Source organism: Mesoplodon densirostris, chromosome 2, assembly GCF_025265405.1.
Source record: "Mesoplodon densirostris isolate mMesDen1 chromosome 2, mMesDen1 primary haplotype, whole genome shotgun sequence".
Lineage (NCBI taxonomy): Eukaryota > Metazoa > Chordata > Mammalia > Artiodactyla > Ziphiidae > Mesoplodon > Mesoplodon densirostris.
The window spans coordinates 15,709,462-15,736,281 of NC_082662.1; the positions used below are offsets into that span (position 1 = coordinate 15,709,462).

General features: G+C 56.0%; 1 protein-coding gene across 2 annotated transcripts in view; it reads right to left on the minus strand.

Moving 5' to 3' along the window:
- CAPZB (capping actin protein of muscle Z-line subunit beta) overlaps positions 1–26,820 on the minus strand; it is a 139,184-nt gene continuing 112,364 nt past the window's right edge. Inside the window, exons 5-10 of one of the 2 annotated variants that reach the window (XM_060089062.1) lie at positions 18,649–18,790; positions 18,162–18,278; positions 5,897–5,962; positions 5,218–5,294; positions 3,651–3,763; positions 769–857 (exon numbers count right to left, since the gene is read on the minus strand). In XM_060089062.1, the coding sequence (XP_059945045.1) occupies positions 3,661–3,763; positions 5,218–5,294; positions 5,897–5,962; positions 18,162–18,278; positions 18,649–18,790 (505 nt within the window). In that variant the 3' untranslated portion in view covers positions 769–857; positions 3,651–3,660. Of the gene's footprint in view, positions 858–3,650; positions 3,764–5,217; positions 5,295–5,896; positions 5,963–18,161; positions 18,279–18,648; positions 18,791–26,820 lie in introns of both variants that reach the window. The other variant, XM_060089063.1, reaches the window with a different exon arrangement.

Here is a 26,820-nt window from a genome sequence, read left to right on the forward strand (position 1 = left end):
TAACTGCATCCCAGTTTCTTTTTATTTATTTTTTTTGTTCTTTTTTTCCTTTTTTTTTTTTTTTTAAGTATGGAAGCTCAAGTATAAGATGTAGATTTTTTTTTAAGCTTTACAAAAAAACAAAATAAAACAAAAACTCCTTTTGCATTCCATAAAAATTGACAGAAAAGCACCTGGCCAGAAGAGCAGGACGGTCCGCAGGTCCCCGCCCCCCACCGTGTGGTCTCCGCGGGACAGGGGCCAGGCGTGTGGGACGACGCTGAGGGCCACCTCTCCTTTCTCCCAGAGCTGTCCCCTGTCCCCGCCAACCCCCAACCCCAAGCAACTCCCAAACACACGTGGAATCAGATTTCCAGTTTTTCTTCTATCTTTCACACACCACAGTTATTTCATAAAATTTTTTTGTTTTACATTTTTTACACCAATGTAACAAAAGGGTGAGAGGGAAGGGAGGCAGACAGACAGTGTATTTTATGCCTATAAATGGGTGGTGGTGGAGAGACGGGGGGGCCGGGGCAAACAGAAAACATGGTTTCTATGGAAATACCGAGTTTTGATAGCAAAATGTGGTGGGAAGTAGGCCTCAGAGACAAGAAGGGTGTTTATAGGGTTTATTCTCAGGGAGAGATGGTGCTGTGCAGTGGTGATGCAAGTTGTTGTGTGACCTGGGGGGGAGGGAAGGGACGAGGGAGGGAGCAGAAAACAAGTTTCTAAGAAAGGAATCTAATCAGCGCACTGCGGCGTGTCCGGTTAGTTGGGAAGAAGAGGCTTAACACTGCTGCTTTCTCTTCAAAGCCTCCACCAGGTCGTTCTTAAGAGCTTCTTGTTTTGATTTGTCTGCAAAAGTCTGCACAGACCTGCCCGGGGAGAAGAACTGTCATTAGCAGGCTGAACAGGAAGAGTGCAGCGGCGAGGGGCTGAGGGCTGCCCTGCCGGTGCGTCCAGGGCGAGGGGCCGGGTCACTGGGCTGGGTGCCCCCTCCCCATCCTCTGAGAGCGCGAGCTGCAAGCTGTGCGGTGGGGGCAGAGGGGCCCAGAGCCCGAGGCCGGCCCCACGGGGGAGGCCACGGCCCACCTCTGCACCAGGCTGGGCGTGACCTGGACTCTGGGCACAGGTCCCAGTGTCAGCCTGCACCAGAAGTGGGCCTCCAAGCACGCCACAGCAGAGACCATCTGTGCTTCAGCCCAGCTGTGGACTCAGGCCAGAGGCCGAGAGATAAGGACCCCATTACAAAGCACGGGGTGCGGGGCTGGCCACCCAGCGGGTGTTAGGAACCGGCACCTCGGACGTCTGAGCCCACTGCCTGGGCAGCACCTGCGGGCAGGCACTTTTAGGCTTCTGCTGCAAGGCACCATCAGCTGTTAACTCGGCCAAGAAAATCCCACAGCCTGAACTTCAAGAAGCAGGAGGGGACAGGTAAGTGGCCCTGCTGTCAAATCCTGAATTTGTGGGGAAATGTTCACGGGAGTGCACGTACGCACAGGTTAGACAGAGCGAACAACAGCTAACCTTTGTAGAGGCTGTACAGTTTACATAGTGCTTCTCACGCACACTTCACTCTCACAAGCATTCTGGAGGGGTCTGAGCATTATTCCCAATTTACAGATGAGGAAACTGAGGCTCAGAGAAATGCTCCTGGCAATGACCTTAATGATCACTTTGTCAGATTTCCTCGATGTGTGGGTTAACCAGGAACTTACTAAACTATTTATAAACTTCCTAACAGTTTCAAAGCAATGGAAAGAAAGTGGAAGGCTGCCTTGCAGGAATGCTGTGGAGCCATGGGAATGTCACGCTTGACACGCACTGGCCGTGAAACAGAATGGGAAGGAGAGACCAAAAAATAATCCCCCAGCACTGAATATGGGTGAAATACAATGAAGTAGGACCCAGGAGCATCCCACGTGGAATTCTGGCTACTGAGTCCTAGAAACATCATGGCAAGTGCCCTCAGGATGGTAAAGGAGGCAGAGACAAGGCTTTTGAAAGAGTCTATGTGCAACTACAAAAATTCCCATGAGAAATGCTGACATTTTTGGTTGATGCTGCTGAATACACATTTCTGAGTATCTGCTCTGCTCTGGGACGGCCAAAGGAAGGGTCAGGCACCAGCCCTAGTGGCCCTCGGGCTGCAAACCTCAGCCAGCCCACCACGGGCTTCTGGAAAGCTTCCAATGGGAGGCTAACTTGCCCAGTGGGAGGATGCGGTGGGCGAAGTGGTGGCTCCCACGGCACCCTTGCCCAAGTGGGTGCTGGCTCTTCTGGGAAGGAGCACGCCAGGCCTGGGCTGTACCCAGCCCCCCGCTAACCCCCCAAAGGAGAAATTTCCAGAGTTAGAACCAGGTAAGGAACAGGAGGTTAGGCTTGGAACGGCTGGAGGTGCAAGGAGCAGGGCCCTCGTTTAGTTGAAGGAGCTCGGGAACGTCACTGCCAAGCAGCTCGGAACCAATGCATGGAGGTGGGAAGGAAGGCCTGTCCTGGACAGAAGGTGCCAGGCTGCCCACTGCTGCAGGGGGGTCTATGTCAGAAAGCCTCCAGTGCGTGGCCACAGGACTGGCTGAGGTGAGGGATCCAGAAGATTCTAGACCCACCCTAAAAGCTGAGCGGCTGGAGAAGAAACTGCACCATATGGAACGTCTTAAAAGGGGGTTTCTTAATGCTCTGATGGGAATGTGACGGTCCGAGCATGAGGCTGGAGGCTGACAGATGCCCCAGGCCTGACGCTGGCACACACACAGACCAGACTGTGCTGCGGTCCCACAGCTACAGAAGAGCCACCCGGCCTGGCTGCACAGGTGCCCAACCTCTGTCCCCCGCACTGGGCCTCTTCCAGGTCAGGGTCTCCGAGTCCAGCCCCTGGGCCTGGGAAGAAGCCCCTAAGCCCAGGCTCTACAGCCCTGCCCAGCTGGGTTTCCAAACGCCTCTTATTAAAACCAGTTTCTCTCCTCCGGTCCGGGGATGCTGACTGCTTTCACACATCTGTATCTGTCACTAGCTCAAGTCGTGGTCCTCAGCCATCGTCTACAGCCACACTGCTGCCCCTCCATCAGCGTAAGGCATTTAGGAGGACAGCTGCAGCTCGCCAGGGGCAGAGGGTTATGCCCGTCCCGGCGGCTCCAGTGGCACCCGGCCCGGCCTGGGGATTACAGCCCCGCTCTTGTGTTCCATCCTCAGACTCAGGGTGATACACCGCCCCCTTTTAGGTCGGCTAGCCCCAGTCAATCTCCCACCGAGAAGGGGGGCTCATCTGACTTCCGGAATCCTTGGTGGACAGCTGGCGAAGCCCCGGCTGCACACACAGCTGAGAGGCCGCCAAAGCTGCCGGCCAAGCGGGAGACCACTGGGAGTGGGGCAGGCGAGCGGCTCCTGCCAGAGAGGCGACGGTGATGCCCGGTGATGCCCGGCCTGCTTGGGGGCAGAAGCCCAGATGGCCTGCCCTCACACGTGGCCCCACCCAGAGTGCAAAGCACACACACCGCACACGTGATTCAGGTCTGTGTAACGCGGGGCGGGGCAAGTCTGCACGTAAAGGGAGCTGCTCCCGGCCGAGCGGACACGGGGTTAGTGGTGTTTAAGGGTCCGGCGGGGTCTCGGCGGGTTGGTGAGTCCTGTTTAGTGGGGCGGGCGCTCAGGCCTCTCAGGCAGGGTACCTGGAGCGGCTTAATTATCAGGCTGGATGTGGATCTGGCGCTGCGTCAGCACTTGGGAAAGCTCCCTCTGCAGCTGCAGGAACTTGGGGTTGTCGGGGATAACGTCAACAGATCTACAGAGAGTGTGCAGAGGTGAGTGCAGCAGGAGGGGGAGGACGGGACCCAGGAGCACAGGGGGCGACAGCTGAGAGGACGTGCAGGGGACACACAGGCAGAAGAGAGAGGGGAGCGTCACCAAGGCCACTGCGGCTCGGGGGCTGTGGTAGGGAGGTTCTGGCCGCAGGGCTCTTGCGGGTGGCAGTCACGGTTTTCAGGGGCTCAGGCCACCACTCCACAGGCTCTCTGCGGCTTTCTCCGATTTTTCAGCCAACGCCCCGGGACCCTGCAGGCCAGGCGGGTGTGTGGCTGGCTCAGGGGCCCCAGGCCAGGCAGCTCTGGGCAGAGATGACGTAAGAGGCCCCAGGCTCAACAGCCAGAGGAGAGCAATGCTCTGGGGGTGGAATAAAACCCACCGGGTGCCAGACCACGTTCCCCACAGGCAGGGAGGAAATCAGAAAGATGATGTGTCCAAAGTGGGCCCCCTCTTTTAAAACTCTATGAGTGAAGGACTAAAACATCTGTCTCCTGGACAGATTCACAAACCAGAGCTGCTTCCTGCCTCTCCTTGCTCCCCGAGGAGAGATCTGTCCACAGTGGGGGATTAGAGGGCTGGAAGCCAAGGGCAGAGCGTTAGCCCCTGGACTCGCGTGGTGGTGTAGGGCTGCACACCGGTCTCCATCCCACCTCCTCCCTTTGGCAGCCCTGCTCCTGGACAGGCGGAGGGCCACTGGGAGTCATCCCTGGTCGAAAGTCACACGGCTCTGGCTGACAGAGGCTGCATGAGATCCCGGCCTCCCGACTCCAAGGCCCGTCTCGCTCCACAGCGGCCTCCACTACCCCCAAAGGGGCTCTGGCCTCCTACCCTGCCCACCATGACCTTAAGGACCCAGCGAGCCCCTGAGCCCCCACTTGGGCCGACGCTGAAGAACCGAGGGCACAAGACGTGTGGGGAGGGGCAGCCAACGGCCCTGAGAGGACCCCAGGGTGGCCGGTCCCTCTCTAGAAAGCAGCAGGTCGGGGGACTCTTTCTGTGGACACTCTGCTGCCCTAGAAGCCAGCCAACCAGAGGCTGGTGGTGTCATGCCCTCCTGCGTCTCAGGGTCTGATCTGGAGGTATCCTCAGGCCCAGGAGCCAAAGGGGCCGGGCAGATTCTTTAGGTGGGACTCCAGCTGAGGGACCGAGAGGTGACTCCAGGGACAAGGGTGCCGATGTTGTTAAGGTGAATGGGCCCCAGGAAACAAAAATGGTGCAAGTCTACTCTGATTCCCACACCTATCCTGAGTACACACTCTGTATGCCGGGCTTTACCTTGCAAAACCTGCATTAACAACCCTATAAGGAGGATACCTCGGCCCTGGTTTACAAAAGAGGAAACAGAGGCCCAAGGCCATAGAGCTCTTAAGCAGTGACCTAGGATTCAAATCCACATCTTTCTGGTTCCAAAGCCCGTGCTTTGGGGTACATTACCTTAGCCCATTAACGATGTCCTTTGTTTTTCCAAAGTAGATCTCATTCAGCGTACTTCTGATTTTATTTTCCATGTCCTGGAAAAGGAGGCCAGTGAGACTGACGGGAACGCCCTCCCCTACCTCCCGCCTGCACCCCTGCAGTCCTCGCTGTGACCGCAGGGTGGAGGCACGTGAGTGTGTGCCCTGAGCGTCTCCCCATCCTGGCGCCCAGGACGCCAATACCAGCTCCAGGTGTCCCAGGCTGACCCTCCCTGGGAGCTGGCCCACTCCACCCAACCACCCGCCAGCCCTGCCCCCGGCTCTGTGAACAACCCCGTGCAGCTGGAGAGCACCCGCTTCCTTCCAGGCGGCGTGGGGAAGGGGGAGCTGAGGTGTAGCTCAACTCCCCCACCAGAGCCCACTGGGGTTCCCGGGATCTGCTTCCCGTCTGAGCTCAGGTCTCCGCTCGCACCCACTGGATGGCGGGAGACAGGACTCGGGGCCTCCCGAGCTGATCTTCTGGGTGCACGTGTTTAGGGGACAGTAGAGGGGGTGCCTCTGGAGCTGGGCCCTGCTTGCGTCCAGATCAGAAGGCTTAGGAAACATGAGGCCAGGGCAAAACATGAGAAATGCGCTGCTGGCTGCTGTGGAGCTGCGAGGGAGCAGCAAGGGAGGCCGGCAGCCGGAGGCCCACTCACCTCGACCAGGCGCCCGATGTTGGCTATGTGCGGGGAGCAGTCGCTCACGGTTTCATCCTTCTCCATCTGCAAGAGACAGAATGTTCCTGTAGGTCAGAAAGCCGGGTGAGGGCCCAGGGCCTGTTCTCCCTGCTGGCAGGCCCAGGGCCGGCTGGCGGGGGTTGAAGGCCACTTTCCCAGTGAGGGAGCCCCAGCACAAAGCAACCCAAGTTTTAGGTCGCAGACAGTCCAGCCCGCAGAAGCCCCGAGGCCCCGTTTCCAGGGCAGAGTCTTGCTCCGCCCTTGTGGAGCACACCCCACCTCCACCTCCACGGCCCACAGCAGGGAGGGTGCAGGTGACCACCCCTGCCAGGCACAGGCTCAGCTTGGGGCCTGATGTCACAGGTGAGCCCCCAAAGTGCCGGGCTGCTGCCATGCCTGTGTGGCAGCTATGGAGGGAGGGACCGGCAACCGGGATGTCAGGAGACTCCGAGGCTCAGACAGATGGGGCGACCCGCCCAAGGTCACACAGGGAGTGACAGCAGAGCCTGGGTCAAGGCCAGGCTCACTTCCAAGCCTGCATTCCTTCTACTCTGTGAGGCTGCAAGGCCGGCCGAGTGACCGTGAGTGCGGAACTTGAACAAGAGAGTCTCAATCGCATCCCTGGTTACGACAGAGGGGGTTTTAGAGGAGGCGGGACCCAGCGCGCCAGCTCTGGCCCAGTGATCAGTACTCTGAGTATTAAAAGGAAAGGGGGCAGGGAGGGGAGAAGGCACTGAGGACCCTGACACGAGCGCCGAGTCACGACGCACGCAGAGCTCTCCCCCAACTTCCGCCCTATGTTTAAGGCTTACTTCCCTCACAAGATTATACATTCCTTAAGGGCAGACATATGTACCTATTTTACACTTCACAGGTGCCTAGCAGAGTGCTAAGTGCATAAACGCTGTTTAAACCGAGTGGAAGTGTAGCTACGGTCACCACTGTTATTTATTCATTTAGAAAGATTTATTATTAATTCATTAATTTATTTTTGGCTGCATCGGGTCTCAGTTGTGGCACGGGGGCTAGTTGTGGCATGCGCAGGCTCCAGGGTGGGTGGGCTCTGTAGTTAGCGGCACGCAGGCTCTCTAGTTGAGGTGCGTGAGCTCAGTAGTTGCAGCGTGCGGGCTGAACTGCCCCACGGCATGTGGGATCTTAGTCCCCTGACCAGGGATTGAACCTGTGTCCCCTGCATTGTAAGGCGGATTCTTTACCACTGGACCACCAGGGAAGTCCCTCACCACTGTTACTGAAATAAAATGTGGAAGCTGAGGCGGTCCAGGGGAGAATGGATACATGTATACGTATGGCTGAGTCGCTTTGCTGTGCACCTGGAACTATCACAACACTGTTCATCAGCTATACTCCAATATAAAATAAAAAGTTTAAAAAAATACAAAAAAAATCTGGAAGCTGAAATAGGCAATCAAGAAACAGGATGAGAAGACAGGAACTGGATCAGGAAGGCTAGAGCTCAAAATGAATTCAGACTAGTGAAAAAAGCAGAGCAAAGGTGGGAAGGTTAACCACCTTCAGAACTGGAAGAACAGGGCAGATGCTTGGGGTGCATGGTGGTCTGTTCGGAGGCTAAAGGCCTCTGCCCAGTCTCACCTGCTTTTACTTCTCTTACCCATGAGGGAGAGTGACTTCCAGGCTGGGAAAGGTAGAACAGACCCAGTTAGGAGGGAGACAAAGCCGCAGATGGTAGGAGAGAACCAAGTCACTTTAAATGATTAAGTTTCAGGGTCAGAAAAATCCGATTCTGTGACAGAGACATCCTTGAAAAGTTACGGCACACTTCAGAGGTGCCAGAACCCTGGCGGAGGGCAGAGGCTGACCCCACTTCCATAACAGAAGGAAGACTCGAGTTGGAAATTAAACACTGGTTTGACACTGATCCAGACAACAGTTTTCGATGGGACCGTTAAAAAAAATCATCTGCTGGCACGCTTTCAGATCAGATGCTCCAGGAGCCAGCACGGGCTTGCTATGGACACGATCTGCTGCGAGACTCTCCAATTTCCTATTGAGATGGGGATGCTGGGCTGAAGAACAGAGGGCTCCTCTGAGATCACATCACTGTGGCAGGTTCCCATCTAAGATCCTGTGGCCGAGGCTGGACGACAGCCCGCTCATGTTCCCAGGGTGGCCTCCAGGGCATTTCGCAGGATTCTCTACCCGGCCCTGGGTCTACCTGTTTGTCCAGGACTTAAAGAAAGGCACAGCGCAGAGGGTTCATGGGATCCTATTGCCAGCATCAAGGGTAGAGGTGATGAGAAGGGTCCTTCCAGGACCCGAGACACGGGCCAGCTGCAGAGCACAGCGCTCCCTGGCGGCAGTGACCTCACTCCACCTGGTCCTCGTGAGAACCACTTTAAAGCCGAGGAAGCCGAAGCTTAAAGGTGTCAGGTGCTCTGCCCAGATGACAGCCCGGCTCGACCCGCAGCGTGCTGACTACCTTCACCAGGGCAAACGCAAACCACCTGCTTTGGCTCAAACATTAATCTCACCGAGAACGAAATGAGGAACAAGCCCAGTGAAGAGACTTGCGGGTTTTAGGTGATTTCAAGCTTGACAAGAATGTGACGGGACCAAAATGAAGCTGTATTACTGGAGCCCAGCTCAGGGGCGGCGCGCCCCCCATCACACGATGAAGCTGCAGGGGCGAGGCTGTGTCACTTGCTGAGGGAGGCCCCTCCTTCCGTCCCAGGCCAGCCACGTCCACAGGGCTGGATGCAGTCTGGGTTTTCAGAGAGCCGTGGGCAAACTGGAGCCCTTCTGCTTAAAAGGTCTGAACACCATGACCCCAAGAAATGGGAAAGAATGTGGATATCTCAGGCCGGGAGGGGAAGGACTCGGGAGGTCCTGGCCATGCTCTGAGGGCCTGCTGTCCAGCACGGGCGTGTCCGGCAACCCATGTCATTGCCAAGGGGCGACGGAGCTCTCTGTTATCATATCTGCATCTGCTCACAGAGCAATGAGCCCTGGGTCCCTGCAGGGGTCTGGGGAGAAACGGGGTGGCCATTTGTCAAGATGCTACAAGAGGGGGATCCGGAGTAGAGTGAGGTCTGGAACCCACGGCCTTGCAAGGCCCTTTCAAAGTCAGGAGACTAAGTCTGAGAGTGAAGACGCCTGGTCTCTGAGAGTCTCTGAGAGCGAAGACGCCTGGTTCTGGCAAGACCATTTGGCTGAGAACTGGCCAAACAGGAGAGACTGAGTGAGATGCTCGAATGATCGGCTGCTCTGCCCCCAACACAGGGCCCTGAGCCACCCCGGGCACTCTGGCCAGTGATCCTGGGGAGTCTTGATCCTCAGAGACTCAGGGGTTGACACAAAACAGGAGGTGAGCGTGCCCACCAACTTCAACTTCAAAGTGAAGCCACTCCCCACCGTTTCAGGTGGATGAGCACCCCACCCTGGGCAGCGCCGTGGTGTTTGCGGGACATGCTGGGCCCTGAGCAAAACCCTGCGGCCACGACGACTGGAGCGTGTGCGTGTTGAACGGGGGCTGGGACCACGCTCCGCCCTGAGGAAGGACGGCGCTTGCCTATCCATTCTTAAAAGGCATCTTTGGACACCAACACGCTGGCACTGAGTGTCCTCTCCTCCCACCTGGAAGAGGCTTCTGTGCCCGGCCAGACGGCAGCTCAGGGCTGCTCTTCCGGGCAAGGAGAGGCCTGGGGGGTCCGACCCAAATGAATTATGTCCTCCCACAAACTGGCCTCTCCGCCTCCCCAGCTCCACGCAGACGGCAGACTCCTGGCAACCCCAGGGAAGCAGTGAGGCTCTGAAGCTCAGCGAGGGCCGCATTTTAAATGCGCACCAACCACCCAAAGTTGAGGCCAGAACTGGGGGCAAAGGGCTCAGGGCCATCAGGGAAGCAAAGTCACATCAGATAGCCGACCTCTTGGGTATCATCTCTGCTTCAGAATCAAGAGTCATCCTCCAACAAAGGAAAAGGCTGGAAATGCTGGGCGCTCAGAGATAAAAGAGGTCTGGGCATGGGGGCCACGGCGGGTGAGCCTCCCCCAGGAGCAGGCCAACCACCAGGGAGGACACAAGGGGCCACGAAGCTTGAGGCAGAGAGAATCTGAGCCCAAGGCAAAGGCCCAGCAGGGCCCGGGGGAGGGAAGGAAGAGGGTAGGCGGGGTCGGGGCAGAGGCCCGGCACAGAGACACGTCTCCACGGCCCCCCTGCCGACTCCCTGCACACCTGGTCAGGGTCGGCTCGCTGGCAAAGCTGACCTGCCAAAAATAGAACTATTTTTGCACTGCAGATATTATTACATCCTTATAAAAGGGGCTGCCAGAGGAAAACATTTGTATGTGCTGTGGTCGCACAGATGTTCCACAAGATGGTTCTAACGGAGTCTGGAATCAGAGCCCAGCCCGCGCATCCCCATCAAGCACCTCCGTGCCTCTCCGTGGCCTGGCGACGTGGAGGACACAGGCAAGTGTGTAGAAAGCAGGCCATTTTCCTCAAAAGGGAAAACGTGAGCAGAGTGCCGTGTGGCACTTTGCAGCGAGCAGAGCCCGGAGGGTGGGGACCTGCAGGAAGCCAGCCCCGTCTAACGGCTCCTGCTCTGGAGCCCCGGGGGGCGAGGGCCTTCCTTGCCTCTACACTGCACTGGAGAACCTAATACGTGCACCAGGCCCAGAACGGCGCCTGCTGAACGGGACTCTCCCCGGCCTGGCTCCTCCTAGTAACTGAGCTGGGCTCCGGGTCAGAGCGGGGCTGTGAGGCCAGAACTTAACGTGCTGTCAAGCCAGAAGACAGTGGTCAGACAGCCTCTCAAGGAAGGTTCGGTTTGCCCAGTTTAGGAAAAATTTAACTGAGCCTAAAACTGTATACATCCTAGAAGATGGAAAAGTCTCTGCTTGTGTGATAGGTGGTAATAGCAGTTAACAGCTATTATTTATTGGGCATAACCCATGTGTCAGAATGTTTTTTTATTTCTGCTCTACAACAATCTTTCCAAATGGGCATTATTAAGCTCGATGGTGAAAGTGCTGAATTTCAGAGAAGGGAAGTGGTTTGTCCAGGTCACACAGCTGGAAAGAGACTGGGCTAGGATGTGAAGCAAGGTCTGGATGATTCCAAAACCTGTTTTCTTCCAGGAGACTCCTCCATTTTCTCAACTTCATCCACGGTCTTTACCGGAAAACTCAAGGACAAACCGCAGTCCAGGGCTCAGAAATTCCGAGCAGTTTCATCCCTGCCTCACCCGCCTGCCCTCCCCGCAACCCTTCCCTTGCTCGGATCTCTGCTCCGTTCCTGCTCCGTTCCTCCCCTGCCCAACCTTCCTAGCGGGGGATGGGCACAGGGAGGCAGCCTCACACCAGCTTTCCCTCTCGACCAGGCTGGGTCATTCCGCCCCAGGTCACCGGACGTACACCAAAGCATCTCTAGAAGCCACGCCACTCAAGCCTCTCCACCCCTGAACCCAGGAACCTTAGGGAACAAGGGAGCAGCTGGAGCTGGGCCTCCCCGGGTGAGGAAGTCCTCCCTGAGCCACCCCGAGTTCGGCCCGGACCCCTCCCTCTGTTCCCCACATCTGGAGGGAAGGCCATGGGCTCTTCGCCCGCAACATGCCGCCCTGCCTGACTGCCAAGCGCGAGTCAAAGAGGATTTTCCTGCCTTGACACGCGGGCAGGTGCCTCTGCTGGAGTCTCACTGCTCGAAGATACATCACAAGGGAGCCTGGTGCTGAGCTGGGGGGAGAGCTCGCCTTCCGAGTGTCCGCCCTAATCTCCCAGCTCCACAGGACATTCCACCTCTGTTTCTAAATATTTAGAGTCGGAAAAAAATGTCAAATGAACATCTGCAGGGCCCGGCCCCAGACTGGAAACCTTGGATCTCTTTCCGGAGATTCGCAGTCTTGCCTCTTTCCCACGCCTCCAGCTGTCACACAGAAGTGACCTCTCAGTGCAACTTCCTTTTCAGCACGTTGGTACTTGGCCTGCGGAAAGCAGCCTTCCCACCGGGGCCCAGGTGGCAGCTGCCCCCCTCCTGCCCTCAAGAATTGGCTGTGATGAGCCTCTGCGAAGACGGCCCTCACCTTGCCTCCCACAGCCTTCCAGGGATGTCCCTAAGAGACATCTTTTGGTGGGGGCGGGGGAACAAAAGGCCAGAGTGGAGGAGATGGGTGAGGGTGCCTCGGTCTGAGCCCCTGGGGCATCTCCACAGCCGGCAGGTCACAACGAGGTGTGAAATGCAGCTCCAGTACATTCACCAAGAGCCGTAAGAAAGTCAGTGAGGGGGGCTTCCCTGGTGGCGAGATCCCACATGCTGCAGAGCAATGAAGCCCTACTGAGCCTGTGTCTAGAGCCCGCGAGCCACAGCTACTGAAGCTCGCGTGCCTAGAGCCCGTGCTCCGCAACAAGAAGCCCGCACACTGCAACGAAAAGTAGCCCCCGCTCGCCGCACCTAGAGAAAGCCCGCTCGCAGCAACAAAGACCCAACACAATTAAAAAAAAAAAAAAAAGTCGGTAAGGGCGCCTTGAGAGAGGAGAAGATGGAGACAAAGCCTGGGGAGCCAGGGAAAGGGACTCCTAGGGGGAAATTCCGCCAAGCCCAAGCCACGGCCCTTCCCAGGACAGGCACAGGAAGCAGGAAAGTGGGGGAGCCCTGGGCATCGTGCCAGGCAAGGGTGGCCCAGGCCTATGCAGCTGTGGGGTGGCCAGTATGAGCTGGATGGAAACGGGAGAGCTGGGAGCCCTCGGCCTGGCTGGGTGCTCCTGACCGCTGGCTAGGACGGCTGCCAGGGTCGGGGACTGGCACTGTGGGCCTGGTGAGATGGCCCCTTCCCTCCTGACACACATGGGGAAGGTGTGAGTGTGTAAGTGAGTGTGGGGCTGCCATGACGCCTGGGTCACAGCAAGTACCGCTTCTTGGAGGAGCTCGAGCGAGGAAGACCCACCCGAGCCTGGCGCTCACACCCTGGGGTCACCCCAAGACGCCTCCAACCCGTCCCTCCTCTACTACTCCTGCCTCTGCCCTTCCTCGTTATTTCCTGCCTTGAGGTTCCTTCACTGACCACCCAGCCACAGGCTAGTCACTGCAGCCGCCACCGGGGCCATCTTTTGAAGTCACAAATCTGATCAGATCAGTTGACTACTTAAAAAATCTTAAAACCCTCCGCACTACCTCTGGTGGTGAAGGCGTCTCATGTGGTCACTTGGGTTCTTGCAAGAGGCACCCAGGCACCCAAAATGTGGCGCTGCGGAGCACACTCCAGGGAGGCCTGGTGCCTCCACTGGACTCCGCGGTTCTGGCCCCACTCGTGGGGCCTGTTTCTGGGGCGGCTGGTCCACTGCTGCTGCCCACGCTGGCTGCTTGAGGGGCTGCCAACGGAATGCTCCTGGGCGCCCAAAGGGCAGCGTCCTGTTTACGCTGAGCCGACTGCTCAATGCATTTCTGTGCAAATGCTTACTGAGCATCTCTTAAATGCCAGGCCTACAGATAGCGGACATATTAAGACCAAAAAAATGCAGTGTGGCAGAATACAGCTTTCTTTTCTTCTAGGCAGACAAATCAGGGTTCACATCCCAGCTCTGCCTGCTACTTAGATAAGTCACCACAGCAAATTACTTAATAGCCTGAACCTCAGTTTCCTCACCTGCTAAATGGGAGTGATAACTCTATGCTGTTGACAACCCAATCAACAGAGACAGCCCACGTTACCACACGTGTTCACTCTTGATCACTGATCTGCTAAGCTTTCCTGGAACCCCTTCGCTTCCCATCCAAGAGAACCAGAGATGTCTTCCCAAGGCTCATCTGGGACAAACAGCTAAACCCGCAACCCTCATTTCCCCTGTATGCGCAGGAGCTACGCATCGTTAACTTAGATGTGTCACCCTCATTGCTTCCCTGCCCCTCCTTTTGCAGTTATTTACTTTGGAAACCAGCCCCAGATTTAATGCACCTCAGATGAGTTATGCGACTGGCCGCGAGGATGATGACAGAAGCATCAATTTCCCCATGAAAGCCCAAGAGCACAGGCAATCCAAACAGGCCCGCGGGCCAGCGCGGTGCGCTGAGGACAGCCACTCATCAGGCCTGCGTTTGGCTTGGCAGCGGGTGCTGCTCACAGCAAGCCCAGACCCTGGCCGTGGGCTGACAGCTCTGATTTAAACTATTAGGAAGGCTGAGGATTAAATATTTGTCCAGGTCACTGTAAACCGGGTGGAATTATAAACAGTTCGGAGCGGTAAGTGATGCAGGAAACAGTTTCCGGATACGGGTTTAGGATTTTCCACCACTCCCCAGGTGGCAGGGTGTCGGGGAGGACGGCTGCGAGGGAGCCAGCTGCCTGGGCTTCGGCGGCCCCTCCCTGGTCAGTGGTTCCTGGAAGACAAGGGCCCATTCCCATGCAAAAGGATGGTCTCTGCCCAGTGAGCACTAGCCTCTGGGACGGTGTGGGGACAGCCCTGCCCAGAGGCCAGAGAAGGGGACCCCCGAGATCCCCTGTGGCTCCAGGCCCCGTGACACAGCAGAGGTGGTGCAGGTTCTGCACGGAGAGTGTGAGGCTCCGACACGTGGCCCAGGCACCTGCCTTGCACTTCTACTGTTCACGTGCACGGAGACGCCTTTGTGACTGCACTTAAAAGAGCTACTACATTTATCCTTCCTGCCACAGTTTAAAAAATTAATGGCTACGAAAAGCGTAATTATCCTCTTACGGAAAAAGCCATTTTGCTATTAAAAGGAATCCTCATGAAGTCAGGCGCCCCCAGGATGAGGATGGCAACGGTCATCTCTGCCGAGGAAGGCCCCCTCCTGAGGCCGTCTTGAGGGATGCTGCACTGCAGCCAAGTCTCAGAGAAGACTCAGGCCAAGCTACCTGTCTGTGCTTCCTCTTCCTGTCACACAAAGGCACCACTGCCCTGCACCGGCACTGGGTTAAGGCCTTCCCTTGGGGTGGGGCCGTTAAAAGTCCTAAACGGGACTCTTAAACGAGGGTCTTCAACCTGCTCAGAAGCTTCAAGTAGCACGTGTAGCAGAAGTGAAGACAAGTCTGCTCCAGGGGAGGCGGCACCTTCCAGTCCAAGCTCCCAGCTCACCTCACACACCTGGAAGGGAAACCTTGAAGATGGGTTGCTCATGACACCTAAGCCAAAGATGGGCAAGAGAAAGGTACACAGCAGCTGTGATACTGTGATTTATAAGAAATACACAATTTGGTCATTCGGATGACCAATACATTTCTCACGTACGTCTGGTCTTTATCCATGGTTCCGGGCTCACCGCTCCCAAACCCTTGGCATTTGCCGGGCGGTAAGAGCAATGGGAGCATCTTTGGTTATATTTGGTCTCTTGTCTCCAGTTCCTGAAATCAATCGCTTCAGGGCCATAAAGGTGAAATGGGTGCCTTGTCACTCATAACAACTGGGTTTATGTTAATGAGGTGACTTTTGGAAAGTACCTAAGCATGGCGGCTGGTTGCCAGGGGAACCAACCATAAATAGAGGGGTGGAACTTTTAGTCCTTTCTCTGATTTCCAGGCAGGGGAGAAGGGCTGGAGGTTGAATCAATCACCAGTTGCCAACGAGTTAATCATCATGCCTATGTAATGAAGTCTCCACAAAACCCCACGAAAGATGGGAATCAGCTTCCAGGCTGGGGAACCAAAATGCTTCCAGGGGCCCCAAAACTCCGTGAGAACGAAGCTCCTTTGTTTGAGACCTCGCCCTGTGGATCTCTTCATCTGGCTGTTGATTCGTAACCTTTAAATATCCCTTGGAATAAATCTGCAATCTAATGAGTAAATAGGTTTCCTGAGTTCTGTGAGCAGCTCTAGCAAATTAATCGAACCCAAGTAGGGGGTCATGGGAACCTCTGATTTGTAGCCAGTAGGTCAGAAGCACAGGGGACAACCTGGACTTGCCACTAGCGTTGGAAGGTGTGTCTCAGGGGAGGAGGGCAGGCAGTCTTGTGGGACTGAGCCCCGAACCTGTGGGATCTGATGCTATCTCCAGGTAGAGTGTCAGGCTCATAGGTGAACTGTAGGACACCCTGCTGGTGTCTGGAGTACTGCTTGCTGGTGGCATGGGGAGCCGCCCCCCAAGATGGAATTAGGTGCAGAACCCCAAAGAGTAGCACTCGTCAAATTTTAATGTGCACATAAATTACCTGGAGAATTTTGTGAACTTTAGATCCTGATTTGGTGGGTCTGTGTAGGGCCCCAAGCTCTCTGCATTTCTGACAAGCTCTTCCGTGGTGCTGACGCTAGTCCCTCCTGGACTAGACTGTGGGCAGGAAGGTCCCCTCCAGCTGCAGAGCAGAGGCTCTCAGAGAGCCCTCCTGCCTGGCCGGGCCGTTCAGGACCAGAGAGGTGGGAAACAGAGCAAAGCAACGCTTCTCGCCACATCAAAGGAGCCTGAAGTGCAGAGACACGCTGAGCCCTGAGGGTGAAGAGAGAGAAGCCACGGCCAAGCCTGCAGTCACCTGGTCCTAGCACGGCAGGGAGCCGGCTGGGAAACGGCAGGCGGCGTTCAACCACAGGTGGCTCAAACGGCATCTATCTGGAAATGCGAAGCCCTGCTTAGGCGGTGAGTCAGAGCTGGACAAGCTCACCCTGAAGACCAGTGCCCTAGAAGGACGGTTATCAGACTGATGTCTCCCCGCTATGGAAGTCTGGTAGCCAGGCTGGAGGGCTCCCAACTTGGCCTTGAACTAATATGAAGACAGAGTCATCTTAGTTAATGTGCAAGGAAGAAAGCCGGAAGGAACAGCTAACACCTGGACGACCAAAACCGAGATTCGACATTATCTGTCCCTGGCAGAATGGACAAAAACCAAAACATGAGTTCACATGTAAAACCTCATTTTAAGAAAGATCAACTGCACAAGAACAGAAGGGGAAATCCCTGGACCGTCAACAGCTCGTGGGAAAAGAGATGCGGGGGGTGGGGAGCCAGTGGGGGGCCATTTAGCCAACTGCACACCTGTGAGGTGCCAACAGAGCAGCACGGGGCCCATTCTGGATGCCTCTTTTTATGGAGACGGATGGGAAAGGAACGGGTTATCCCCCAAGGCAGCGGGCTCCCTGGTCCCACCTGAGCAGAGCGGCACAAACTGTCCTGTCAGGTTGGAGATGACCTCTGAACTCTTCCCATGTCAAGACCCTGTGACTCAAGCAGTCTTTGGACTGCTTTGACCCATTTTTTCTGTATGAGGTGAACGAATATTCTGAGTTTTGAAAAGTGCCCTGCTGGGGTGCATAGTGGAGGATGCCGGTGACTATCATTCCGTTGCACCCCTGCATCCCTGGAGCACCGCTGCAGGGGCCCGAGCTGAGCAGAGAGCAGGCGTGTACCACAGGGCACCTGCCTGGGGAGGCCGGTAAACCCGCTCGGAGGCTTAACAGGCTCTCCCTCTTCGGGATCCCTGTAGCTCCTTTTTCAGTCCTTTCTCTCCTTTTAGGGACCTGGCTACTGTCCCCCAGCAGCCCGCTGCCAAGCCCCGAGGCTGGCCCCCTGGCGGCTGTCACTCCTCACTGCCCACCCCCACCCCCAGATCACGGCCATCCGTTCTCGCTGCAGAAAGCACCTCTCCATTGTCCAGTGGCTGCCGGCTGCCCACACGCAGCCCTCTCTCGACTGTGAGAAAGCTGCCTGATTTCACTCTAGGAAATCAACACCCACACCCCTGTTCGTCTCCTCGACCATGGGTAGTCACATGACCCTAGCGTCAGGAAGTGATTCTGTCCGGGACAAGTAACCCGACCCGGCAGTGAGACGTTCCTGGGGTTACACGGCAGACCTGCTCTGCAAGAGAGGCTCTCCCCCAGGATGGCCAGAGGCTGCCAGGAGCCCCCGCGTGGAGAGCCAGAGGCCTGCCCACATCACTCGTGTCTTAGACCCAGGCGGGCTGAACGACGTCCGAACGTCACAATTAGGTGAGCTGACTCACTTCCATTTTCGCTTAAGTCAGTGAGAGTTTTACTTCCGTCACCTGCAACCAACAGCCCTAATACATCATCTAAGCCACAACTGAGAAAGCAATCCATTCTAAAATGTTACCAGCGGTAACACCCTAAACATCACGGGAGCATCTTAACATAAACACCTTGACCCCAAGTAAAACCTCCCGTGACTGCATGTCGGGAAACACGGACAGGCCTGTGGGGAGATCACGTCAGGTGCAGGGGCTGCCCCAGGACCCTCTGTGGGGCAGCTGCTCACGCATCGCCACACACGGCCAGCCCTGGGGCTGCAGCCGGGGGCACTGACCACTCTACCTGTCTAGTAAGGCTGCCGCCGAGGTTCATGGTGCCAGAGCCGGATTTGTTGGTCTGCAGCCACAGCATCACCGTGGAGGTCAGCTTGTAATGGGCGGTGCGACCGCTGGACTTCTCCTGTAGGATGAGACAGAGATCAGAGCCTTGGGCACAACCCTGAGCTGAGGAGAGCCCGAACGGCCCCTGAATTCAGGTCATTCTAACATGTCCCTTCCTAACATGTCACCATGACATGACCTTATAGAATCCCAAATGGTTTTTAAAGGGGCCGAATCTGCGGTCACTGTATCCAAGTTCTTTGGGGATCTTTTTCATCAGTGACTACTGCGATCCTGACTTATCTTTATCCACATGGCTGTGGACACTTTAAGGAATCAGCAGCATATGTCACAACATATCCCCATCAAGAAGCACCTGCTAGGGAACAGGCCGCACTGTTTGGGCTGCCAGCTGCAGGGGCGGGGGCGGGGGGGGCGGTGAGCTGTACCTGCACTTCCACCACGTGGATGGAGTCCCAGCAGCCTTTGATCTTCTTTGATCCATCTCCAGCCTTCTTTATGAGGATCACTCCAGCAAAACCATGATCCAGATCCCAGAGGTAGACAGATGAGACGCCGCCTTCAAAATACCTGCAGGAAACAGGCCCACGTGTCCATGAGATGCTAAGCCCGTCAAAATACATACAGATCATCATCCCAGGTCCCAGGGGTGGCCATTTGGCAAAGATTCATCTAAATGTCCCTCTGGGATTAACGACCCTCCCTACGGTGGTTCCAGGGTTGATTCTTGCATGTGTCCTGAGCATTCGTTGGTCAGGGGAGGGGACGCAGCATCCTTTCGGGTGGAGGGCTCACAGAATGAACACGGAACTAGGAGTCCAGAAGGTGAATCTGAGTCTGAGATGCCCTTCCTCTAGCTTTGTGGCCTTTGGCAAGCTGACTCCACTCCTCTGGGCTTCACATTCCTTCCAGAAGAAGGATCCAGAACATGTGTGACATGTGACAGACCCTCAATGGGGGTCATTACTATTGAGTAATCATGATCACATGACACTCCTATCTTTTGGGATGGCTACTTGACAGGCGGAAAACAGGAAAAGCAGAGCAACGACAGCCCAGACTTCTCCCACTGAGAGCAGACAGAGCTCTGTTCCCCCCGGAACGCTCCAGGCAGGGCCTGCACACACTGGGGCTTCTGTGGGTTTTTCAGAGCAACCTGCTGCAACACTGTATAGCCTGAAATGAAGGGCTAAGGTTGGGACCGAGCTTCCTCTGCAAGTCTGAGGCAATACGGAAAAATTCCTAATTCAGATCAAATGCAGGAGGGAAAGAAAAGGCCACAGGAGCAAAGGAAATCAGGCAAGGACCCCAAATTCAAGGGCACCGAGGCAGCGGCTGTCCGTACAGGTCCGGGGAGCTCAGAAAGCAAAGGCGAACCCACCAGCTGACGTGCAGCGCCTCAGATTCTGCTGACGACCAACTACGACTCTGGAAAGATGGAGTCTCTGGTGGCTAATAGCACACTCCTTACCAGAAAGTCTGTGGCCTCTCTGACCCCATTTAACCCTGCATCAGTGGTGCGGCAGGCGCACTCCGGGACTCTCCAGGAGGCCCGGGGCCGCGGCCTCAGATGTGAGCAGCAGGCAGGCACCGAGACGCACGGGCTGGGGAGTCAGGCAGGCGCAGGTCCCCATGCCTGCCCCGCCAGTCACCAGTTACGTCACGCACTTATCCGCCCAATGACTACTTATCAAGAGCTACCAGCTACCGGCTGTGCGAACTAGGCCTTAGTTTCTTTATAAAGCAGGGACAGTACTGGGACTTCCCTGGTAGTCCAGCTAAGGTTAAGGCTCCACGTTCCCAATGCAGGGGGCCCGGGTTTGATCCCTGGTCAGGGAACTAGATCCCGCATGCCACGACTAAAAGATCCCACACGCTGCAACTCAAGACCCGGCACAGCCAAATAAATAAATAAATAAATATTTAAAAAACCAAACAAACAGGGACGGTATCTACTTTCTAGGACTGTTGAAAGACAAAAACAATACAGGAAAGTAGATACCTGACCAAAGATGATTATTTTCATAACAAAAACAAGTAATAAAAATAAACACGTATATGAATTACACCTCGATAATGCTGTTACATAATAAAAAATATACCTGGTAATTGCTAATATTTAGAGAATGTAAGCGATGGGTATACCAAGAATTCTCTGTACTCTTTTTTGGATAATTTTGCTGTAAATCAAACTCTTTCGAACTAAAAAGTTTTCGTACAAAGGCCAGTATGTGATATACACCAGGGTGTAACCGAGAGACAGACGGAAGAGGTAGTCCCCTCTTCACGCTGGTGAGCTGCAGGGCCCCGCGGCTGCTTTGTCTCTGGCTCTGACCCGCCGCAGGCCCACTGGGCGTGGCCATGAGGGTCCACACCTAGGTCTGTTCCCCTCACGCCCTCCCCACCAGCACTCCTCAGGGAGACTGTCCCCACTGCTCCATCCCGCGCTACCCATTGCGATTGAGCTGTCAAGTGAAATTCACAGCTGTCTCCCCTGGCCAGTCGGCCCCAGAAGGCAGGTGACAGCAGGAGGCTGTATGAGGTGCCAGCCCCGGGGCTAAACGCTGGTCAGAAGATTGAGGGACTGAGGTTGAGGGACTGAGGGAAAGGAAAGATTGAGGGCTTGAGGACTCTGGCTTCCGACCAGGGCAGCAGAGCGTAGAACCGCGAGGGGAGAGCACGGGAGAATGGAGACACACCTGCAGGCCCGAGCTCGGCACCAGCCCGGGGCAACTCCGGGAAACTGGCCAACGCTGGGCACTCGGGGACCCCACTCAGGAAGGCGCTTTCCCTTGTTCTAGATCCCTCCCCAAACCCCAAGTAGGTAAGTGTTCTGGCGTAGAGCCTGAGGCCCCCTCACTTCCCTCCACAGGGCCACCCTGACCCGGCCCAGCCCTGCAGGGAGCTGGTCACACACTGGGCCACCCTGGAGCGCTCCTGGGACGTGTGGGGACGCATCGGTCACCTTGGGACCAGACCCCTCACTCAGGTGGGCGGGCGGCACGGGCTCCGGGGTTTTGGTGCCCCCTCCCCGAATTCCCCGGGAAGCAGGGCAGCACCACCGCGGGCGGGAGGGGCAGCCCAGGGCAGACCCGCCAACACCCGTCCTTTCGGTGACAGATGGCCGGGTTCCATCGCATAGTTTTCCCTTTCTGCCTGCTTGTCGGGAGAGCAGCCCCACATCAAAAGGGAAAAAACAACTTTGAAAAATGTGGCTTTTCTTGCGCTGGCAGAAGCGGGCCGCTAATTCCTCCTTTCCTGGAGCGAAGGCGCGAGGCCCAGCGGGCGTGTTCATCCTCTTGCCCCTCGAAGCCCGCGCCCCCCCCCACCCCGCCCCGCCTCAGGCGCCTTCCAGCCCAGAGTGTTGTTCTTGTCTCTGTGGTGGGACTCGGGGGAGGGCAGGTCAGGCTGCCCTGGGAGGGAACCCGCAGAGGGCCTGGTGGCTTGACAACCCACCTCGACACCACCTGGCAACCAGTTCAAAAGCACCGGGTGGCCTGTGGTTGAGCCCTCTCAGTCCCCTCCCTTAGATTTCTGTTTTCTTCCAGAAAAATACAACAACAGCATTACCGTTTTGCGGGGCGGAACTGGCCACTTCCACTCCCAAGTCCCACCTCACGGCCAGGCTCCACTCCAGGCAGCTCCTCCCTGGCATCCTCAGCTTCCCTTGTGGGCCACACTGACCAGGTCCAGAGTTACAAAATGTTGGAGACAAAGGAGGTAAAGATGCAAGCTCGACTCTGATGCTCACGTGGGTTACTATTCTTCCCCCAAATTAAAAACTTTATTAGAAGAACATTATTTTTAAAAAAGGAAGTTTAAAATTTAGCCCACAACACCATAAACCAGCTTATCCCATAAATCTCATTTTTCCAAATTCCCCTCCAGTCTCTGTCCAGATGCTTACTTTTTTATGTAACTGTAGGCACAGCAAGGGGACTGGGCTGGGCTCGGCTTTCCTCACTTGGCTGGAATCACGAGCACCCTTCCACGGAGCCACGTGACCTCCGTAATTGGTTTCATAGCGGGGAGAGTGTCCCGTCGGGTAGTACCCTAACTTGCAGGCGATCTGACTTTCAGTAAAGAGATGAGGGCAGCAGCACCAGAGGGGCCACTCTTCCTCGTGCTGCTTAAGAGCAGACTCACGTTCCATTCACCTAAAGGGACCTCTGGGGACGCGCACGGCTGCGCGTCTCAACCTGATGCTCCAGGACAGAGGGACTGGAGGACGCGTGATGAGAAAGGGCCGGCTCAGAATCGCCCAGAAGGCCAGACTCTGCGGCAGAGTGGCCGCGGGGCACCGACAGCCCCCGTCCCACGGTTTACGGCCCTGCTCTGCGCGTGAAGTGTTAATTAAAGAGGGACCTCAACAAGTTTTTGGGAATTTATTCTTACCTACTGTACTTTGATCATAATGACATGAAACGGGGAAAAAAAATAATTTTTATGTGGTTCACATTTATGAGTTTTTACATAAAGGCTTTTGTGGGTATTTTAAGAATGTGCTAAAATGTTGTCTGAAACCACATAAAGCCATCTGAGGAGTCGCCCGCCAGAACTAACAGCACACACATGGAAGCACTTTAACTGGCCTTTGTATATTTAATGAGTCAAATAGTATTAATATTGTTTAAATGCTAACATGCTATTTCAATAAGGGGGCTCTGCCATCCCTGGCGACTCGCTCTCGGGCCGCGCACGGCAACGTGAACGAGGCACCAAGAGTGGCCTGGCGCTGCAAGCGGGCGGCCGAGGGGCTCACCCGGCCTGCCTGTGCTCTGCCCCTGCTCCACGGGGGAGGGAGGGAGGACGGTCCCAGGACCACTGCCGTGGCCCAGCCACGCTGGGCACAAAAGGGAAGGCCCAGAGGTCTCTGGTCAAGGGGGCAGCTCGGGGAACATCTTTAAAACGTGGACGCCCAAAGACGAAACCCCTGGGCTTTTCTTCGCCCTGGTACCTTCAGGAAGTGAGGGTTGAAATCCGCACACACGGTGAGGAGGGTGAATGACCTGTTAGCCACAGGGACACAGGGACAGTCTGTGGGGACACTGCAGAGAAGCTGGCTTGGAAAGTCGAACCAGGGAACAGTGGGGCCTTTCAGAGTTCCAGGAACATCAGTAGGGGAACCGATAGACCGACCCAGACCAACCCGGGAACAACGAGAGGAAAACGCTGCCCTGATGTCCACCCAAGAGTGAAGTCTTTCAACCAAGTGCCATCGGCTCTACAGTTGGTGGCTTTCAAGATCTTCCCAGCAGATTAGTATTTTTTTTTTAAGGCAAATGGAACTGCAGAGAATTCAGACAGCTGGCATTAAGGAGATGGGGGCACCTGGATTGGCTCCGTTAAGTCCCACCATCTGAAAAACAGTATGTTGATCACAACCAGGTTTCATAAACTTCAAAAGACCAGGTCACCAGGGCACAGCTCTGTGCTGGATAAGCCAGGAGCCACAGGCAAGCCCCTCAGGTGGGCTGGCTATTTACCCACACAGCCAAATACACTGAAGTGCCTGGGCGAGTTAGACCCTGAACCTGGATCAGCGAAAAGCCTGGGGTGTTGGTGACTCTCTTCTTCCCAGAGAGCTATGTCGTTTCCCCCTGAAATGCACTCCTCCACTTGACCAAAGTCAGCGTCACACATACAGATTCTATGACCATAACTCTCCAACCTCAGGACTGCTGGGGAGGAGGAGACAAAGGGGAAAACCTAATACTTCATACCCAAAATGACCTACTTCACAAAAGGAAAAAAAAAAAAAAAAAAAAACAAAACCCCAAAACCTAGCTCGGCTCCTAAAGCTTTATGGAGTGTGTGAGGCTGAGGTGTGCGTGGAGACCAGGATGGAAACTCGCTTCAGGAATCTGGGCTGTAACCAGGCATGGCCAACGCGGGGCTGCGCATGTAACAGGGAAGCCGGGACTGGAATCGGCTTGGAGGCTGGCCCTCCCTCTTTCCCATCAAATCGCCTCCTGGGAGAATAGCGGACTTGTGGCTCTAATACAGAGGCCCCAACAGGTAATGAGTCACATGCCAGGACCCCCACAAAAGAACCACAGCCAGCACAGATCTGCTGGGAGCAGGGTTCATTCAGACGTGGTCCTTTAGCTGAAAGTGGGCTGGGCAGCCTTCCCAGGACTGGGCATGCGGATCTCTGGCAGCACGACGACACCTGCGCTTCGGAGGACGGGCAGTCACCCCCAAACCCAGACGAGTCGGTGGGGGGTGGGGGGGGGCAGCACAAGGCCACAACCTTAGGTGCTGGGGTGTGAGCTTCTGCAGTCGGCTTCATTAAACAAAGCCAAGAGGAAGGCAAGGAATATTTATGCGGCACCGATGTGGTTTTCTCATTTGTAAGATGAAGACGCTGGATCTGGGGTTCACTAGGGTCTCTTCCAGCTCTGACACTCCAGGATCAGGCGGCTGCTTGAGGGCCGGTGTGAGTGTCACAGCGCAGATTCCGAACATCTGAAGTTGACCAAAACTCTGCTTACACACCTCCAGTGACAGCCGTTTCCACCATGGTTTCTGGAACGCGTCCCAGAATCTGCCCACGGACACGGGACAGGTATTCCGTGGACATTCCTTCCAGCACACACAGGTGCAACGATCCCCAGAGCAAACATGCCGATCGGCTTAGGCGTGCGCGACTTTAATGCCAGTTGCACTTAGACGTGCACATCTGGACCGTGGCTGCGGCGCTTTACAGCCTCGCTTTACGAGGTTTTTATTTTTTTACTTAAAGAGGAATAATGAAGGCCTCTCTGGAAACAATGGTTCTGCTGCAGGGGCCGCCGAGCTGGCCTGGCACCTGGCCACGCCGTCCACACTGCATGCCACCCGTGAGCATCCTCTGCCTCTCCGGGCTACCCGTAAACACACTGCCCACCCAGGAGGATGTGGACGGTCAAGGCCTTCTGGAGGTGCCATCGCCATCGCCCAAGAGCTGCCGTTTTTGAGAACCCATTCTGTGTCAGGGGCTTTGCATACATTATTCTACAGTTAAGATGGTGGAAACCCAGAGAGCGAAAGGAATGCACCCAAGTCACACAGCTGAGAACTGGGGAGCTGGCTGCCCCGGAGCCACGTCCTGTTCTCATGGCCCTGGTTTAGCCTGTGGGGCTGGACTTAGGTAAACACTCTCTCTCTCTCTCTCTCTCACACACACACACACACACGCGCCGCTGTACACAATGCTGCCTCAAGATGCAGAAGACAGTCAGGGAAGGAAGGAAGGGGTATACCAAGTGGCCAGGAGTCTGGGCAACACCAAGAACCCTGCACTGGGAGTTCTGGAAGGAGGGCCCTCCACTTCAAGGTGGCAGCAGAGGCCTGCTGGCTGAACCGCTGGAAGACCACCCACCCTTGATACTTGCACGCAGCAGCGTCCCTGGCAGCGCAGGGTGCCTGGCAGGCCCAGGGAGCACCACCACCGGAGGACGCCGGTCCTCACTTCACCCCAACACGTGCAGCCACATAACCCGAAGCGTGACTGCCTGCCGTGCGGTGACAGAAACCCAGGAATCCTGGAGGAACCAGAGTCCTTGATGCCGACTCGGGGATCATGTTTGCAAATGAGCTTGTTTTCTGCACACTCCTGATTTCCATTTAACTTTCTTCCAGCAGATGAAAAGCAGACAGCGCGTGCCAAGGTAAGCAGACCCTGGGCACAGCCTCAGGAGCCTGGCGAAGGGGACCCACGTGGACGCACCATCACTGGCCTCCAGGCTGGGGGGCAACGAGTGGCCTGTCTGGACCCTGCGTGCACGGGCTCTGGGAACCGCAGGAAACGCCCCTACTTCAGAGCAGGGCTCAGAGCAGCTGAAACTTACACCACGAGAGCAGGAAGCGACTCGACCCAACTCCCCCCAAAGCAGACAGGGCTTCTCTCCACGCGTCTCCCACTCAATCAAAAAAGCGCAGCTGAGGCGACCTTGGTTTCCCCCTTAGCTGCCTCCAGCACTCTCACTGGCCCAAGATGCAGCCGGAGGCCCACAGCAGGCAGGGCAGGGTCCCAGAGGCCCTCCAAACGCATGGCTGAGGATACAAATAATGTATGTGGAAAGCCAAACACTAATTACGCTGCCGATAAGCTCAGAGCCAGACACGACTTCCCCACCTTTACCATGCGGTCCCTGGGGCACAGGATGTGTAGCAAGCGGCACTGTGGCAGGGTCCCTCGGGAGACCTTCAGACACGGGAGAGGTCCTCCACCTCCGGGCAAGGGGGAAGAGGTTCATGTGGCGGGGGCCACCCAGACCTGTGTCAAGGGGCAGGCAGCCAGGCCAACGGCCAATCCTGATGGTCCAGGTCTCACCTGCCCCAGAACTTTCCTGAACGATTGCATCACCTCACGCTTACTCTGCTCAGTGCTTCCACCCATCTCCCGGCTGGGTTCTGACTCTGGAGCCCGAAGGTAACTTGGCCTGGCTGTTTCTGGGGGTGGGGAACACAGGGTAACCTCAAACCACAGGTGTCGCTCAGCCAGACTAGTGGGAGAGCGGTCAGGGCCAAGCAACCAGAATAGGAGGAGTCCGGGTCAGGGTCTCCCACTCCAGCCTCCAAACGGCTTCTGGAGGAATCTCTCAGGACATACAGTC